The sequence below is a fragment of the Protopterus annectens genome, chromosome 10.part0 (genome assembly GCF_019279795.1).
Source record: "Protopterus annectens isolate FY-2018-M chromosome 10.part0, PAN1.0, whole genome shotgun sequence".
In the NCBI taxonomy this organism is placed as follows: Eukaryota; Metazoa; Chordata; order Ceratodontiformes; family Protopteridae; genus Protopterus; species Protopterus annectens.
In genome coordinates, this window is record NC_056744.1 from 1,017,223,603 (window position 1) to 1,017,243,624 (window position 20,022).

General features: G+C 41.9%; 1 protein-coding gene across 1 annotated transcript in view; it reads left to right on the top strand.

Annotated features, from left to right (window-relative positions):
• The window catches only part of SASS6 (SAS-6 centriolar assembly protein), a 1,319,564-nt gene that overhangs the window by 832,228 nt on the left and 467,314 nt on the right, over positions 1 to 20,022 (top strand). The window contains exon 11 of the mRNA XM_044085777.1: positions 18,950 to 19,129. Coding sequence (XP_043941712.1) covers positions 18,950 to 19,129 — 180 coding nt within the window. The remainder of the gene's footprint in view (positions 1 to 18,949; positions 19,130 to 20,022) is intronic.

Below are 20,022 nucleotides of genomic sequence, written 5' to 3' on the forward strand. Positions count from 1 at the left end.
ACGGTCCTTTGGTACATAAACAAGCAGGGGGGTACATAAACAAGCAGGGGGGCGCAAAATCCTATCTTCTCTGTCGCTTGGCCATCAAAGCTTGGGGATTGACTACCTTATACAAGGTAACTCTGTAAGCTGTGTACCTTTCCTCAGCTCAGAACTCAGTGGCAGACACATTAAGCATGTCCATGACACAATCTTACGAGTTGATTCTCCACAGGGATGTGTTCTTGGACCTAGTTCACCGGTGGAGTATTCCAAAGCTGGACCTATTTGCCTCCCCTATGAACAGACAGCTTCCTTATTTTTGTGCCAGGGCTCTTCATCCTCAAGTGTGGAGAGGGGACACTTTGTCTTTATCATGGAAGGGGATGTTTCTTTATGCATTCCCCCCTTCCCCTTAATTCAGAAAGTCCTGTTGAAAATCCAACAGGACAAACCCAAAATCTTGTTAGTGACTCCACTTTGGCCAAGACAGAAATGGTTCCCTCTTCTTCTGCAATTAGGCAAGGGTTATCACTACAAGTTACCTCATTGGCTGGACCTACTCACTCAGGACAAGGGATCATTGATTCACTCATCTGCTATCTATACAGCTGACCCTGTGGGCGATCAACTTTTATTCCTTTCAGCCACTTGTTCTAAACCCTGCTAAGGGTTTTGCAGGAGGCCAGGAAACCCACTACTAGAAAATCTTACATTTCCAAGTGAAGAATATTTTCCATTTGGTGCCAAAAAAGGAAAGTGGATCCCTTTGATGCGGACATTCCCCTAGTGCTTTCCTACCTGTGTGAGTTACTCAGTAGTGGTCTCAAATTCCATTGCTCTGCCTTATCCGCTTGCCTTCAACTCCTCCTCAGCTTCCAGGTTGGAAGTCGCACCTTTTTTCTAAAAGGTGTCCTACACTTATGACCCCCCCCCTGGAAACCAGTTTCTTCTCCCTGGGACATCAACCATGTGCTGGAAAAACTTACCCAGGCCCCTTTTGAACCAGTAGCTTCTGCTTCCCTAAAGTTTGGCACATGGAAAACAGTGCTTCTTGAAGACTTAACGTCTGCTAGAAGGGTTTCTGAGATTCAGGCTTTAATGGCTACTCCTCTCTTTTTGGTCTTCCATAAGGATAGGGTATCCTTGATAACTAACCCTACTTTTATACCAAACGTTGTGCATGACTTGTCACTTAATCAATCTATTCAATTTGCCTACCTTAGTCCCTTCTCCTCAATCCTCCAGTGAGAGGATTTTGCACACTTTAGATGTGCGTAGACAATCAGATTTTACCTTGACAAGACAAAGTCTATCAGGAAGTCTGACCAACTCTGTCATTTCATCTCAGGGCTCTGGGCTTGCCTGTGTCCAAACAAACTATATCTTCATAGATTTCTAAGGATATTCTGATTTGTTATGAATTCTATGGAAAGTCCTTGTCAGCATCTGTTAAGGCACACTCCACTAGGTCAGTTGCATCCTCAGGAGCCTTCTTCAAGGGGTCTAGATGCCCAGTCCATCTTGGAAGCAGCCACCTGGTTTTCTGTTCACACCTTTATGAAACATTACAAATTGGATACTGTTTCTAGATCCTGAGCAGGATTGTCTAGGACAACTCTGCATGGATTCCTGGAAAATGCCTCCTCTTAGTTCCCCTACTCTATCCACCTCCCTGGGTTCCCTTTTAGCTCTTGCATTCTCCCATATGTAAAGTATACTGCAGCATTGAATAGAAGGATATAGAATAGTTGTGTAAAATCTTACCCTAACCATATATGTCCTTCTCTTGTATGTTGCAGTATTCTATCCTTCCCCCCGACAGCTTGTTCTTTCCTAGGAAGCTCCTTCTAGGCTCCTCTTGATTTTTCCTCATGGGGCTTTCTTATTTTGAAGAAGGTACGTGCGGATGTCCCTTTTATGCCTAACATTGTTTGTGCTTATGTGCGATGTCCCACGTAAAGGCAGGGCTCTAAGCTTTTGTATACAGGCCGGATGTCAGGTTATTGGGCGGAATATAGCCCATATGTAAAGAATACTTCAACATAGAAGAGAAGAAATCTATGATTATGGTAAGATTTTACACAACTATTCTATCCTTCAACAGAAAGGTGGTTGGTCTGCCCAAACCCCTTCTTATAAGCAATAGGTGTTTTTGGAAGCCTTCAGTTCTGGCCCATCTACATCTTGGATTACCCTCTCTGCTGATGAGCTTCTAGATCTTGTCTCCTGCAGGACATGGAACCTATCCCGAAATGTTAGGATAAAATACTAAGTGCCCTGGCAGATAAACAGCACTGTATGAAAGGAATTCCTGCAGAGGCCATGGTTGTTGCAGCAGCCACAAAGAAGGAGCTTGCAGAACAGACCTCCACTGTCTATCCCCCTAAAAGGGAGTCTAGGGCTTTGGACAGATTTGGGAAGTGGGTTTATGCGTCAGTGACTTTTGCATTGCGATCATTGAATTACTTAGCACATTTCACCAGATTACAGAGGGACTTAATAAAGGAATTCTGTCCCAGGGTCAATGTCTGCAGAGGAACAGAAAGCTTTTTCCTCTTTAGTGGCAACCTTACAATCCATTTCAAACATGTCCATGAGGTTAATCTCACATGCCACAGAAGGTACCTCAAGGTACCTCCAGGACAGCTGCCGGTTCAGGTATAGGCATAATGAGACATGCCTGGATGCGGATATGCGATTTCACTGAACCCTTCAAGGCGTCATTCATCAGTGCTCCCTTTGATGGATCGTCCTTGTTTAGCCCAGCAGTGAAACAGACTCTCTGCTGGACTGAACAGACCTTGTCTGCCAATGGAACTTGCTTTTCTACCCCACAGAGACCCTTTTTTAGGAACTAGCATGGTGGTAAGAAAATGTGGTTCAAGAAGTCTCGAGGGCCCTTTCAGGAGTCGCACAGAGATTTTTCCCCCAGAGCCAGATGAGGAAACAGTTATAATGGTAGACATTGCCCACATGGCAGGGGGTCTGCAGACTCAAGAAACTCTAGAGTCCTTCTCGGACAGGTCCTTCCAGTGTTCCTGAAAAGTTGACCAACTGTCCCACTCTGGAAGCAGTTGGGGGGCACTTATCCTTGCACCAAGACACCTGGCTAGCCATCACAAGTAACCTTTGGGTGCAAAGGATCATATCCAGAGGGTATTTCATTATCCTTTTACAAATCCCTATAAAACCAAAGAAAATTCTCAACGATGTTCCACCCAATCAGAAGTAGCTAGCAGCTCAAGAAATTACAAATTGCTAGAAAAAGACTCATCCAGGAGGTTCCACCAGACCAAACAGGATCCGGAATTTACTCAAGGTTCTTTTTAGTGCCAAAAAAACAGGGAACCTGAGACCAATTTTGGATCTAAGTTGTCTGAAACAGTGTGTAAAGAACTCCAAATTCCTATGGTCATGGTTCAGTCCATTCTGCGCCTTCAGAAAGATGACTGAATGTGCTCAATCAATCTTCAAAATGAAAAGACGCTCACAAAGGTATGTGTGCTGCCAGCTGGAAGCCAGTCATTACCAGTTCAGGACCCTGCCCTTTGGTCTCACCACAGCCACAGGGTGTTCAACAAATGCATGGAAGTGGTAGCAGCTCACCTGAGACTGCTTAGATTGAGTGTTTCCATATTTAGACAACTGGCTCCTGAGTGCACCAACCAGGAATCTACTTGTAAAAGACTGAGATTATTTGCTTCACCTGGCACTCTCTCTGGGTATCGCCATCAACATGCACGAATCTGTTCTTCGACCAGTTCTAGTAATAGACTTCATAGGGGCTCACTAGCTTTTCTGGCTCAGAATGGAATTCTTACATTGAAGACAAATGTCAGGCAAGTTCTTTCCATTCAAGCTCCCCTGGCAAGATTGGTCCTCAAAGCATTAGGGTCAGTGGCTGCTACTATAACTTTGATTCCCACTGCCCACTTCCACATGAGAATTCTCCAATGGAATCTAGTGGTACAGTGGTTCTTTCAATGATAATCCTTAAATCGTTCCATAAAATTGTCTCGAGTGTGCAGAAATCTCTTCTTTGGTGGGTCCACTGTGATGAACTCGATCTAGGTCATCCGTTAATCCTTCCTCCCCTCAGTCCCACTTTGGCTATGAGCGTTTCCCAGTTGAGAGGGTGGCATTTCTCGGAACAGACTGTTCAAGGCACATGGTCAATAAAAGATACCAATCTGTGTATCAGTGTCCAAGAGATGAGAGCAGTGCTTCTAGCATTGCCGGCTTTCAGAGCTTTCGCCCTCTTGTCTATTGCAATACAAATGGACAACATGTCATTACTCTGCTACATCAACAAACAGTGGAACCAGATCTTACCTCCTTTGTCTAGAAGCAATGAGCATTTGTCACTGGGCAATCTCTTCAGACTGCTTTCTGTTAGCAAAGTACATACCAGGGAATTCCAACATCTTAGCAGACATGTTCAGAAGGACCATCCTCATGCTTCACGACTGGTTTCTCAAACAATCAGTGGTAAACATGATCTTCCATAAGTGGGGTCAACCTTGCTATGACCTATTTACATACCACTACAATAGCAAATGCAGCAGGTTCTTTGCCCTAATCCCTCCTCAGGGACAGTCATCGAAAGATGCTCTAGTTCATGTTTGTCCCTCTGGTCTCCTTTACGCTTACCCTTCCCTGCCTCCCATTCCCAAATGTCTTCAGAAAGCATTACATTGAAGAGCAGAGTGAGCCTCATTGCTCCCTTTTGGCCTTGACAGGTATGGGTTCCCTTCCTTTGGTCTCACTTGATACAACCCCTTGGAAACTGGATCCCAGTCCAGACCTCCTATCTTATCAGGGCAAATTCATCCAGATATTGTAGGCCTCAAATGACCATATGGTTTCTCCAATTCCATTGATGTCTAGACATTCCAGGCTTTCCTCCCCAGTTCAAAAAATGTTGATATCTTCCCTTAAAGTTTCTACTAGAAAAGTCTACAAGAGTAAATGGAGAAGATTCACTATTTGGGCTCACCAAAAACAATTAAATTCCTTCACTGCTCCAGTTCCAGTAGTACTGGACTTCCTTGCTTCAGTTTTCCAGGACGGAGCAAGTTTCTCCACTATTAAAGTTCAATGGGCAGCCATCTTGAACTATCATATAGAGAGTAATGCTTCCTCTTTAGCATCATCTAAATTGTGTAAAGCATACCTTAGGAGTACTTTCTTACTTAGACCTCCAATAAAGGGCCCCACTCCACCTTGGGACCTCACCATGGTGTTACAAGTCTTAGTACACTCTCCAATTGAACCATCAGCCAAGGTGGATCTCCAGTTTTTCATGAAGACAGAGTTACTTTACGCACAAATCTTTATTTTTTTTTTACCAAAAGTTGCCTCTGAAAATAATATCAATCAGATTATCAATTTACCAATTTTCTTTCCTAAATTTGAAAATAAAGGAGAGTACACCCTTCATCTTCTCAATGTAAGTACACAGTTGCTTTTTACCCAGACAGAACAAAAGCATTTGGGTTCATATTATATGACCGAATGCTAGAAATCGTGAACGATCTATTATTGAACCCAAATGCACAAAACCACAAAATTTTGAAGGAACGGATTGGCGAATTTTTCCCCAGGGAAAAAAATTAGCTGATCCAAAAACCCCCACACACACACCCCCACCTTAAATATAACAACTCCAAGATCGCATCACAGTGAAGAAAACAGAAAAGTCCAGAGAACAGACCAGCAATTTTTATTTTCCTGGGGAAAAAATTAGCTGAGCCATTCCTTCGATATTCTGTGGTTTTGTGCATTTGGGTTTGACAAGTGAGCATTCGCTCATGTAATAGGAACCCAAAGCATTCAGAAAATCTGAACAACTGTTTCCTTTTCTAAAATGACAATGGGAAGGACTGTTTCTAAGACTTCCCTGGCTAAAGGATACCAGATTGCATTTCCTACATCTGTTCTTTGAAAGGTATTGCATTGCCTAAATAATTAAAGACACATTCAACCAGGTCATTGTCTACCTTGGAATCTATTTGGTCAAGAGCCTCTATTAATATTTGTGTAGCTGCCTCTTGGTCAAATACTCATACTTTTTTTGCGCATTACAAATTGGATATCATTTCCTGGAATAGAGCTACCTTTGGTTCCACGGTGCTTTGGAACATCCTTCCACAAGGGCCACCCAAGGTTACTGTAGCTGGGAACTCTGTCCCATTGGTTGAGGAATGAATGAAAATGAGAACATCAGATGAAGAAGTTATGTACTCATCATAACATTCCATGTGTGCTGTCTATTTTCATTCTTCCTCATCTTCCCTCCCACCTTCCTCCATCCTTATCCCTGGAAGAGATCTAACAGAAGAGTGGTTAGGAACCATAGTTCCTGTTTGAGCTCTTGATCTTTATCTATCCCTTTCCTATCATAGTATCATTATCTTTATATGTTACTGTAAATGTATTTATTAGCAGCAAAATTGATCTATAGTATTTTGATGGTCAGGGGCATTCTGGGTAAAGGAGGAGATCAAGATTCGGCTCCTCGAATCTGTAGAAAGTGGCTGATTCTAATCTGATGGACAGATCGAACCCATTGGTTGAAGAAGAATGAAAATGGACATCGCAGATGGAACATTATAGTGAGTACATAACTTCTTTTTATCTATATCATTTGTCTTTGCTTCAGTATATCTGATGATTTCAGGGGCAGGTAAATTAGAGTGGTTTCTGATAAATGGCTAGTAGGTAAAAGGTTCTGCAGAAAGGGAGAGCATCTGAACCTCATTAGTTTATATACCAAATGCAGGCTTCTGGGAAGTACATATTTTTATATAGTCAAACTTCTGTGTTCAAAACTCACTTCCATATTATTTCTTAAGTGCAGTCCTCATGCATGGTGCACTTTATCACCACTAGTATATGGCCTGTATTCATTTATATCCTTAACTATAGTCAATCCTCTTGTTCCCATCAGCCACAGCCTGAAACTGGTGTTTAGATATGGTTTAGTTAACTCCATGTTGTATATTGCACTCATATGCCATCCTCATGCAGGGTGTACCATATTTCATCAGTGGTTGGCTGCTTTATTTCCTACAGGCCTTCTACAGGTCAAAAAGTACAACCATACCTTTCCCTTTCTGCTTTTTCCTCCCTGTGTATAACTTCCAGTAGGTCTCACCATTTTATCTGCCTTCTTTTCCTTCATAAAGCAATTTTGCCCTATTTGTATTATTTTTAGCAATATTTCATCCAGTCTTCCAGCCATTACCTTTACCACATTATTGATATCTACATTAATTAGAGAGAAAAGCCTATAATTACCCATTTACACTCTTTTTTCCACCCCCTTTAAGTATCATGGTTATCCCGGCACTCCTGATACTTTTACATATTGTAGCGAAGTCGTTTGTTCTCGTGTATTCCTCCACTAGGACCTTCACATTTCATCTCATCCCAATTTGTAGAACTCTAGGTTGAATCCATCTGGCCACCCAGCTTTCCTCCTCTTCATCTTGTATATGGCTATCGTTATCTCATTCCTTGTCACTTCTGCATTCAGCTAGTCTCTCTGTTTTAACTCCAGTATATATCCCTCTACACTGTTTCCCCAGTTCCATTCTGATATGTTTGTCCCTTCCTGTTTGTAAATCTCCATGTGGTATTCCTTGAATCTTTCCCTCATTAGCTTGTCCTCTTCTAAATATTCTGTTTCCTCTCCTTAGCCTCTCTCTCTCTGCCTGCTTCTTTTGTATTTCTTGGCTAGTTGTTTTCCTTTTGCCTCCTCCTCCTGCTCCTAGTACATTGTTGAATTTCTTGCTTCATAAAAAGCTTACTCTCCAATTCCATTCGTACTGCTTTTCTCTTCCAGTTTCAATCTATAACATAGCTAGCTGTCTATCCATCTCCTCAATGACCGCTTTTCTTTCCTTATACACTGAATTTTCCCAGAGAATGGCCTTGTTCCCATTCCACCAGTGCTGTTAAAGTTTGTCCCTGTATTTAATATTGTACTGTATTGACTTCTTTAATCATTGCAGTATATTTTTTTTTTGTCTTCTGTCTCGTTCCATTTATGACTAGCCCTCATGCGCACTTGGGTCTCACGGCTGCATTATATGATAATGTATCTCTCTTGTATTTGGACCTTTTCTATTAGGTTTTCCTTTCCTAAATATCTATGAGGCTTTCATGTGTGTAACAAAATGTTTCTTGTGAAGGTGTATTCCTTCTCATTTGGATGCCTTTCCCTTCCAAATGTGCAACCTTCCTCCCTCTTTCATTCAGTGGCGAGTTCTTGTCTCATCTTTTTGTTATATTCCCTTTTCTCATACAACCTGTGCTTTTCTGGTTTCATGGTGACATTGTAGTCCCCCATTCCATCTTTTCTGGTCTGTCCCTTGTTAGCAAAACGTTTGTGTAGAATCCTTCATCATTGTTTGGTGCACCTATATTTCTTGTTGTTCATCATGCACCTTCCACCATTCCCTGCCAGATGATACATCTACCTGTCCTACTTTTTGTCACCTCCTGTGTGGTTATCTGAAGCCCTCTATGAAACACAGTTGCTAATCCCCTTTTTCCTTCCCACTTAATCAACTGTATTTTTCTTGGTTTTCCCACTCCTCCCTGCTTTCCCAATTGCTGCTGTCTGACATAATTCTTTCGCTAGCCTATACTGCAAGCTGAATATTTTATTCTTTAACATCTGCTTACATTCCAGACCCCTTGTCTTCATCTCCAGTCTCTGGATCCTTGCCTTTATGGCTCTGGCATGTACATGGGTATGCCATGGACATGGGCTTTTTAAGAGTTTTTCCTCCCTTCTGTTGTCCCTTACACTAATACCCTGCATGCCAACCCAGTACTAATCGCATGATCTTTTTATATTACATCATTCCGATTTATTGGTCTCATCTCTACACTGCTGCACCCATCTGGTGCACCAGCTTTATTTCTCTGAAAGTTCAATATTTTGTTTTCCGTTTTACAGCTGCTTATGAGCCATTGTTCATTTATTTCACATTTGTATACAAGTTGTTGTTTACATTTTTGTTGTCCCCCATACATTCCTTTTCAAACCTCCTAGTTGTTACATCAGCTATTAGACCAGACGTGTGTACTGCAGTTTATTGTGCATCTTTAAGTTGTTATGAAAAATAAACTGCTTACCTTACAGGCTTGTCCTTTTGCCCCCACACCCAACTGTTTTACCCATCACCCCCCTTGAGAACTGATTCAGTTCAGCTCATTGTCTGTAAAATGTTGGTGTTGTGTTCCCTGGGGTGTGTTTCACAAGATAAGGAACTTATTCATTTAATACATCCTTCCTGGTCTGTCTATAGTCACCTGTTTTCAGTGTCCATTTCTTCCACTTGCTTCTTTCTTTCTCTGGTCATTTTCACTCCATCTAGTCAAGTAGTTCCGTCTTCCACTTCTTTGTCTCTGCCATCTGTCATAAATGCTTCTATTTAGCTTGTCTTGTAGTTCATCTCTGAGTTACACGATTTGCAGATGATTGCAAGATGGGGGGTTATCATCAACAACCCCTGCAAACACTAGCATTCTTTAAGAAGACCTTTGTCTGACTAACAAATAGTGCCAAAGCAATGGTCTTAAACTCATTGCTAAGAAATGTGTAATTGTACCCTTTGCTAAGTCAACCATCCCAGCTAATTACCATGTTGATAATACACCCTTATGAGTCGACCCAGTGATCAAGGATCTGGGTATGCACGTAGACAAGCAGCCTTACCTTCAACTACCATGCAGCCATAGTGTGAGGAAATCCTTTTATGTTGAACATCTTATAAGCAAGAACGTGGCATCTAGGTCCAAAGAGGTCATTATCCCACTGTACTCTGCTGTTATCAGCCCAGTCATAGAGTACAATGCTGCCTTCAGTATGTACCTCACCAGGTATATGCAGCAACTCTAGTGACCTCAGAGGTTTCTTACAAAAAGAATACAAAGCTTTACAAACCTGCCTGATGCAGAGCACCTTAAAACCCTTTCCCTTTATTCAGTCTTCTATAGATTGCTGAGGGGTGATCTGTGTGTTGTTTACATCCGCAAACCCCTCACTTATAAATCTCCTGCATATTTGTGACTCAAACAGTACACGAAATATAAGGTTTAAGGACTTGAATTTTGTCTGTGACTTAAACAGAACATGCTGGAGAGACAGATATATGTCCCAGAGACTGCCCTTCCCGTGGAACAGGCTTCCATCCGTGTGAAGCTGAGTTTGTCTATTACCTAGTTTAAGAGCAACCTAGACCAGTGGATGGGGAATAGAACATTTCCAATGGACTTGGTACCCATGTCCGTTATGGACAGAGGTAGCTTATAAATGCCTGACCCTCCGTGTCCTGTTTGGATACAGGACATCATTTTTCTTTTAGGAAAACTTGGCTTAACTTAGAAAGGATCCTGGGCCGTTAGTCTAATAACAGTCTATGAACTAGATGATATATATATATATATATATATATATATATATATATATATATATATATATATATATATATATATATATATATATATTACACATTATACAGCATCTTTACAGTTCTCTCTTGTCTGTTCTCTCTTGTCTGTCTCTGCTTCTACTTATTTCTTTATTTTTTCTACCCAAGTCTCCCTTGGGAGAGGTTTCTCATTCTTTTGTCCCTCTGATATATCTTTTTGTTTGCCTTCCACCTTCTTGTCTCTTTTCCCATCACCTTGTGGTTGTCTTTATGATTTATTTCCTACTCATCTCTTTTAATGGAATGTGACTCCTCTATACTTCCTGGTCTTGTCATCTTTCCTGCAGGGGTTTCAGCATCTGTCATTGCACATCTTCACGGTGTCTCTTTTCACCTGTCCCATGTTTAAGGTTGCAGTCCCAATCCATGTCTGACAATTGATTCAGATTTTTACTGGGTGGGTTGTTTAGCTGTCTGTGATATCTTTGTTTAAACTTTTGAACATGACCCCATATTATACAAGCTGAACTATATCCCTTCCTGATGTACTTCCAGAAATGCAGAGTATTTAAAGCATGCAGCTTTTCCATTCATTCTTAGTTCACTTAATACTCCAGCATAGTTTCCTTCTTTTATAAAGCTTTATGAACATCCCAGTAAATGGGATAACTCTTAAGTCATTTTGCTTGTCTTATTATTATTTTTTCACAGCAAAAGCATGGAACCATGCCTGGCTCTTTCTACTGCTGCTTGTTGCTGCCACATCCTGTGTATGCTTTCTGTTAGTGTTTATTGAATTACTTGCTTCACATATCTTTCATGTAATCGTTGCATTACAAATTACTCCAGTTCACTGTTGCTTACTGTCTTACTTGTACTCCAATTATCCTGATGTTATTCCTTGTTTTTTTAAACAGCTTTATTAAATTAGCACTAAAGACATAGGCAAACATACATTAACAGAAAAAAACACTTGAACATTTTCCATTTAATTACAATATATATCACATATATTTTCTTTGCTACTTTCATTAGTCCAACAATACAAAAATTGCTGAATTTCTACTTTCCCTTAAACCTTGCTCCTCCTGAACATTATTATGCATGTATTGTCCCCACAATTTCCATTTACATCTATGCAATTTGTGCCTTTCCTTTTCTAAAGATCCCTCTTCCAGTTCGTTTATCTCTTTTAGAGTATTCAATACCTCAAATACAGTTGGTGTAGACTTTGATTTCCATTCTCTAGTAATTGCTTTTTTTCGCAGCAAACAGCATAAAACTTAGTAAGGCATTACTATGTCTAGGCAGTTCAGATCCTGTATCCCAGCTCAAAAGAACCATTTTATTACTTACAGCCAAGTGCTCACTCAATATTTCTGACAGAGTACTCAATAGAGAATTTTTAAAATCTGTCAACTCATTACACTCCCAAAACATATGTTCCCAGTTACTTCTTTTTTTTCTCCATCACATCTCCAGTATTTGCTGTCTGCTCAAGGAAAAATTATTTGAAGTCTGCTTGGGATATAAAAATAGTTATGCAAACACTTCCAAGCAAAGATCCTAAACCTTCTTTACTTGGTTGCATATTTGGGAGCCATACTTATGTCTTACCATTGTTTTCTTGTAAATTATTTTTCCAGTCTCTCTTCCTGATCTTTTCTCACCTCCTCTGATTGATTCTTATACTGATGTTATTCCTTCTTGAGCAATTTTCAATATCATCCATCTTTTCAGCTTGACTTTTTTAATATGTCTTTTAGTTCCTGTGTTCTGGGAATCAGCTCCATCAGCTCAGCTTTAACTGTTGATTTATCTTCATCCAGATTATGCAAGTTCCCTTGTAGCCTTTCAAATTGTGTTGCTGTTCCATTGCTTGTTTCAAGAAACTCACATTTCACTGTGATTACTATTTCGTGCAAAATGCAGATGTTCATCGTGCATACAGCTGCAGTCATAACAGATGGGTTATCCTGCCGTCAGGCGGGTCCTCGGTCGGCCGAATTCCAAAGTCTGGTCCGGCGTCAGTTGTCGTCGCTTCTTCCCTGACGTCAGTGCTGCAGGGGTATAAAAGAGGCAGCCGACGCCATTTTCTTCAGTCTTTCTTGCCGCGTGGTGCCTGAAGCAGAAGCAGTTCGCAAGTGCCGGTCAGCCAGCTCCTGAAATTTACGAAAGTATTTCAGCCGAAGTCTTCTTGAAAGCTAAGTACCCCGTTGGAGAAACTTTTCTTGCCTCAGACCGATGTCAGACAAAGTTAATAATTGCATTTCATGTGGGAAGCAAATACCGCATAAGGATTTACACACTTACTGTATACCTTGCTTAGGCCCAGACCACGACGTCTTGGCCTGCCGTTTTTGTGCTAGATTTAACAAATGCACTATTAAGCATCGGGCGGAGTTCGCCCTTCACTTTTTTGGCAAAAAAATTTAATTATATTATGTCGTCGGATACTCCGACTCCAGTTTTGAGCAAAAAACGCAAAGATAAGGACTGTCATACGAGGTCCACACCGCCTACTGATACCACGCTAAGGCCGACTACCGGTTCTCCGGTACTCAGCGAGGCACCTACGCAGCCCCTGAGTACCGATGACAATGCATTACCGGTGTCTTCAGTACCCGAGGTCGCAGGCTCCTCGGCCCCCATTCCTACTACTGAGACCGACGCCACTCCTGGCGGGGAAACTCAGCATTTAGACAGGCCTGCCATTTCTCAAGGAGTCTTCAGGCCTTCCTCTTTCTCTATTAAAGCCTTCACTAAATCTAAAACAGCCATGAAAACCAAAAAACAGGTTCCTCAGACACCCTCTCAAGGCACCATGCCTAAAAAAAAGATGCTTAAAATGGCTGAGGATTTGATTACTCTTATCAGGGGTTCTCAACCCCCCTCTGACAAAATGCCCAGATTAGAGGAAGACTACCCTTCCTCAGATCAAGCTTCTATTACCTCAGAACTATCTGAGGACCAGGATTGTGCCTATTCTCCATTCGAAGACTCTGATGCAGAGGAGTCTATTCCCTCGGTCTCCCCCCCTGAGGACTTCTCTTTTGGGGAAACCCTACATACTTTGAGGGAACACTTTCACTGGGAAGGCCAAGATTACTCAGATTCCAAGAAAAGGCTCAGGGAATTTCTTCTGCTCCCCCAGCATAGGCCTCTGGCTATCCCTCCTGTTTTAGATATATTGGATGATGTGTACACAGAAGCCAGCCTTAATCCTGATTCTTTGCCTCCAGCTCCTGTTAAACCAGACAGGTATTACCGGGTTCCTGATTCTCACCAGTTCCTATATAAAAGCCATACTGCTGACCCAGAAACTATTTCACAGGGTCCCAAGGGAATTAAGGCCTCTACTGCTAAAAGCCCATTACCTTCAGAGAGAGAGTCCAGATCTTTAGAAAGGTGGGAGAAAAAGGTGTACACCTCGGCCACTTTAACCATGAGGGCATTAAACTGTCAGTTCCATATGTTAAAGTATCAACAGTTTTTGATATCTCAGCTGAAAAGCAAGATGACACAACCAGAAGAACCAGGTTTAAAAGAGTTGCAGGATTTGTTGCATGGTGCAAAGCAAGTGGGTAAACATACCTTGCAGTGTGGTTTTGATGCTTTAGAGGCCTCATGTAGAGCTGCTGTTATGGGGTCTGTTATACGTAGGCATGCTTGGCTCAAAGAGCAAACCTTACCAGATCATGTCAAAGCTAAGTTATTAGATGCACCTCTTCAAAAAGATGTATTGTTTGGTGTTAAAGCAGAGGAGGTACTAAAGAAAATGGAGGAAAAAGCGAAATCAATGCAAACAGTGAAAGATTTCCTGCAGGTACAGCCTCCACGTTTCAGCAGAAACTGGACTTCAAAAAATTGGTCCTTTCCAGCCACGGACAGACCTCAAAGGGGCAGATACAGGCGTCCAAGGGGTAGAGGGCAACCTCAAGGATCTTTCAGAGCCAGACAGTGGCAAGCACCAACCCCAAGAGGTGGAGAAGATAGATCACAATCTTTTAGAAAACAGACACAATTACTTCCTCCTACACCTGCCAAGTAAAGCTTTAAGGGCAGCACCTTTGGGCGGAAAGCTGACATTATTCTCAAAAAATTGGCATATTGTTACAAAAGACAAATGGATTCTGGACATTATAGACAGAGGTTACAGGTTCCACTTTCACACCCTTCCAAAAATGAGAGGCATGCCAAACCTGCCACAAAATCAAAGGGCAGAGGCACAAAAACAAATTTCAGCTCTCATGGCCATGAAAGCAATTCAAGAGGTACCTGCAAAATAACAAGGTCAAGGGTTTTATTCCAGACTATTCCTGGTACCAAGGAAAGACAAAGATTGGAGACCTATCTTAGACCTATCCATACTAAACACATATCTACAGGTGCCAAAATTCAAGATGCTCACATTACAAGCAGCGTCTTCCCATGCTGGGCAAGGAGTCTTGGCTGGTAGCATTGGACCTCAAGGAGGCATACCTGCATGTCCCTATCAGACAAAATTGCAGAAGATACCTCAGATTTCTTGCAGGTTCAACCCATTACCAATTCTCTGCATTGCCCTTTGGCTTATCTACTGCGCCCAGAGTGTTTACGAAATGCCTGTCATCAGTAATCGCCTTCTGCAGACTACAAGGGATACAAATCTACCCATATCTGGACAACTGCCTGATCCAAGCGGACAGCAAGGACATACTACTGCAGCACCTGGCGTTTGTAATAAAACTGTTGAACTTCCTGGGATACACAGTCAACAAAAAGAAATCAAAACTAATACCCTATCAACAAATAATTTTCCTGGGTGCCAGCTTGGATACAACCACCCAGATGGCCTACCTCACGCCAAACAAGCAAGGGCAACTGTCTCAATACTTCAGGAAAATGTCAACTTACACCAGGCTAACTGCAAGGAAAGTCCTGCAGGCTCTGGGATTCATGGCATCTTGCATCCTACTAATCCCATGTGCAAAGCTGCATATGAGGAAACTTCAATGGTACCTAAAAAACTTATGGTCTCAACACAGCCACAGCTTGGAATCAATTATACCACTCATTCCATGCCTTCAAAAGGAATTTATGTGGTGGGCTCAAGCTTGCCAAAGAAACACAGGTCTTCCTTTCTGTGTACCTCAAGCAACTCAAATCATCACAACAGACGCCTCAGACTACACCTGGGGAGCACACATGACAGATCAGTGCATTCAGGGAAAATGGGCACGAAAAGAGAAGCTCCTTCACATCAACCAAAAGGAAATGCTAGCCGTGCAAAAGGCTATTATGACCTTCAAAGACCTACTGCATCCAGGCCAGCTATTGATAAGGACAGACAACACCACAGTGATGTGGTGCATAAACAAACAGGGGGGAACTCATTCATACCCCCTGTGCAGGCAAGCCATGACCCTTTGGAACACAGCACTGGAATTGAAAATTCAATTACAGGCACAATTCCTGCCAGGGAAGGAAAACACACTGGCAGACAACCTAAGCAGAAATATGACAGATCCACACGAATGGAAGTTGCATCCTCAAATTTTCACAAAGATAACTTGAGCATGGTGTCAGCCAGACATAGATCTCTTTGCTACCCACAGGAATTGCCAGTTGAAAAAATTTTGTTCAAGGACCTATCATCCACAGGCCTGGAAAGTGGACGCACTTTCCTTCAATTGGACAACATTGACCATCTATGCCTTCCCGCCTCTTCCTCTGCTTCCCAAAGTTCTATTAAAAGCCAGAGCAGAGAGGCCGAAAATGATTCTCATTGCTCCAGACTGGCCAAGGCAACACTGGTATCTGCTCCTGAAGAGCCTAACACATTCCCCACCATGGATCCTACCTCTAGTCCCTCTTCTGTTGTCCCAGCACAACTATAAAACTCTTCACAGCCATCTCAAAACTCTAAATCTAGCTGCATGGAGAATTCCTTGATTTCCCAACAGTTTCTCCTCTCCAAGGAGGTGCAGGATGTCATTTTGGAGGCCAGAAGACCTTCTACTAGAAAGGCCTACTCCGCCAAATGGAAATGATTTTGTGCCTGGAATCAAAAGAAGGGGCAGAATCCTTGGGTAATAAATATACCTCAAACTTTACAGTACCTAGCTGAGATGTTAAACAATGGACTTTCCTTCTCCTCCATCAAGATCCACGCTTCAGCCATTTCTGCACAATACAACACAGATCCTCCTTTATTCTCTCATCCTCTCTTAAGGCAGTTCCTCAGAGGGGCAAAGAATATAAAACCCCCAAGGAAACTACCAGTCCCTGCTTGGGACCTCAACTTCATATTGGAAAAGCTGACCCTTCCTCCCTTCGAGCCAGCTTCTTCATCAGAGTTACAGTACTTGTCATGGAAAACAGCCTTTCTTCTGGCTATCACCTCAGCTCGCAGGGTTTCGGAGCTACAGGCCCTCATGGCTGTGCAGCTATTCATCATTTTCCATCAGGACAGAGTTTCCTTACGAACCAACCCTACCTTTATGCCAAAGGTAGTATCCAGTGTAGCTTTGAATCAGACTATCCACTTACCTACCTTTTATCCTAATCCACAAAACAAAGGGGAAAGACTACTGCATTCCTTGGACATTCACAGACAACTTCGTTATTATTTGGACAGGACAAAGCCATTCAGGAAATCTGAGCAACTCTTTGTGTCCTATGCTGCTGGTGCTCAAGGAAAGGCTATTTCCAAACAGACAATTTCAAAATGGATAGCCCACTGCATACGCTTTTGTTACTCATTTCATGGAAAAACTGTCCCTGCATGCATCAGATCCCACTCCACCAGAGCCACAGCTACCTCTGCAGCCTTCCTCAGGGGGGTCCCTACCAAGGATATTTTGGAAGCAGCCACCTGGAGTTCCATGCACACTTTCTCCAAGCACTATCACCTCCCACTATACTCTAAATCTAGAGCGGGCTTTGCCACAGCAGTCCTGCAGGGCATCCTAGCCCCTCCTAGTTCCACTTAGTGCCTACCACCCTTACTTAGCTTTGGGATTCTACCCATCTGTTATGACTGCAGCTGCATGCAAGATGAACATAGTACAGTTTTGTACCTACCATAAATGTAGATGTTCGAGTGCTCATACAGCTGCAGTCCAGGTTTCCCTCCCTCCATCCCCTCTTAGGACAGGCTTTATGACAAACACCTTTCATATAACCTTTTTGGGGTATTCTTTTATGGTGTATTTGCTTGCAACTACTGTTTTTGATTTATCAACATTGCATTTTTGCATAACATTATGTTTGCCTTCCTTCTGGGGGCACCTGACATCTGGGGCAAGAAAAACTGAAGAAAATGGCATCGGCTGCCTCTTTTATACCCCTGCCGCACTGACGTCAGGGAAGAAGCGACGACAACCGACGCCGGACCTAGACTTTGGAATTCGGCCGACCAAGGACCCGCCTGTCGGCAGGATAACCCATCTGTTATGACTGCAGCTGTATGAGCACTCGAACATCTACATTTATGGTAGGTACAAAACTGTACTTTGCTTCTGTTTATTTGCAGCTTTAAAGGCAGCCATCTCTTCCTTCTTTTGTTCTCGCTCATTCATCTTTTCTTCTGGATTAATTTTTATCCTTGGGAACACTATTTTATCCAAATGTCTGCAGGCCCTGTCCAGAGCTTTGGGCTTAGGCAGCCATTTTGATTGGGTTCTCTAGCACCCTCTCTTTTGGGTAGTACATCTCGACAGATTTTATGGCTTGCTGTGGTGAATACCATTTCTGAATGTATGATTACAGGCATGAGCTCCTCCTTATACTAGGTGAATCTTGTTCTAAGAATGTACAATAGAGAATCAATGTCATTGTTCTAGAGAGAGAGGAAATGCCCCTTGGTTTAATTAGTCTTAGTCTTCTGCCCTATTTTTTTACGTGTTATTTTCACAATGTTTATGTTTTTGCAAAGCGCTCAGATTTTGGATGCACAGGTAAATGCCTACAGTGATTATTTGACTGGTTATTTGCAGTGCACTAAGACCTGTCTCATAATGATCATGTGAAAATGATGCCGTCTCAGGGTGCAAGACTAACAGATAAGGACTTTATCACAAAAACAAGCACCTTGGTTGAGCAGCTGTAAAAGGACAGTAATGACACAAAATGAGTCCATTTAATAAAGTGATACAGAGTTAAGGAAGTTGTTATCCCACTTTTTACTTTATCTCTCTTTGTTGGAGATAGAAGTTGTACAGTTTGTGTTTGCTAACCATTTCCTGTTTTTTTCCCTTTTGACATTGGTTTGTTCTTTATGCCAATTTCTCATTACATTTTCCTTTTTAATTAAAAAAGTGCAAGTGCTAAATTGCTGTGGCACAGAACTAAACAAGTAAATCCTGGTTCTCACAATTTGTTTTGAAATTCACCTTGCATCTGATGTACTTTTAAGTGCCCATTGTATGATTGACCCCAGTTTAAATTTGCTCTCCTATAGTTATTTCAAACTTAAACCAGAGATATTGTTGTCACCAGTGATAGAGTAATAGTATTCACTTTTCTGTCACCAATTCTAGGCTAATGAAATAATAAATAAATTGCAAGGCAATGTGAAGACTTTAATGGAAAAACTGAAACTCAAGAATTCTGTAACAGTAAGGCAAGAAAAGCTCTTGGGTGAAAAAGAAGAGACACTGAAGAAAGAACAGCAAGAGTTGCAGGAACTTACACAGTCTCTAAAACTCAAAGAGGAAGAGGTAAACATTTTCTTTGGTCTGGAGGAATAGCAGGGTGTTGATGAGATGCCTGTTCTAGGAGAACCTTGGCATATGACTTGTGTATGTTAGGTTATAAGGGTGAAGGTCTGGGCAGAGTGCAACTACATTTAATCAACATTTGTCCCTTGTTGAAAAACAGCTAGTTTTGGTAAGATTCCTCTTTTCTCCAACGTTGTCTAACCTTTGAGTTTGTATGTTTGTATATTTAGATATGTGATTGGAGCAGGGATTTTTTTTTTACCATTATCTCCCTCTACACAGTTTTGGCTCATTAATTCCCCAAGTGGTGTAAACTCCTATACCTGCACATCCCTTTAGGTGTAAGTGGTAGGTGGTATGATTGTTATCTGCAGGGAATCAGAGGGTATTTAATGTAGCCCTTCTTTCTTCTGTACATGCCTGCTGGAAGCCCAAAGGATATTGTGCAAGGAATGCCTGTGAGGGTACATCTCCTGCTTCTGTGAGTGACTTCACCCACCCTGCTGTCTTGAAGATGGTTGCTTCCATTGATTCCTTGTCTCTATCAGAGATTCAGAAGAAATTTCACAGTGTGGACATGCGTTCCTCAATCTTCTCCTCTGACAGAAGTGAAGCAGGTTCAGCCTTGTTATACTTCTGTCTCCCTGGATACCTCCTTCAGTGTCCAGGACATAATTAAACATGAGATATCTCTGTTGTAGTGTGAGCTCACATGGGAGCTGAAGTTTTAAAATATATATACTGTTAAAAGTTCACATTGTGCATTTTCAGTATATTCCCACAATTTTCTAGTTAATGATATAGATTTATTATGAATCCATGTTACAACAATCATTCCACTCTTTTAAGCAGTTTGCCACCAAGAATCATTCCCTCCTGATGTCATTCATTTT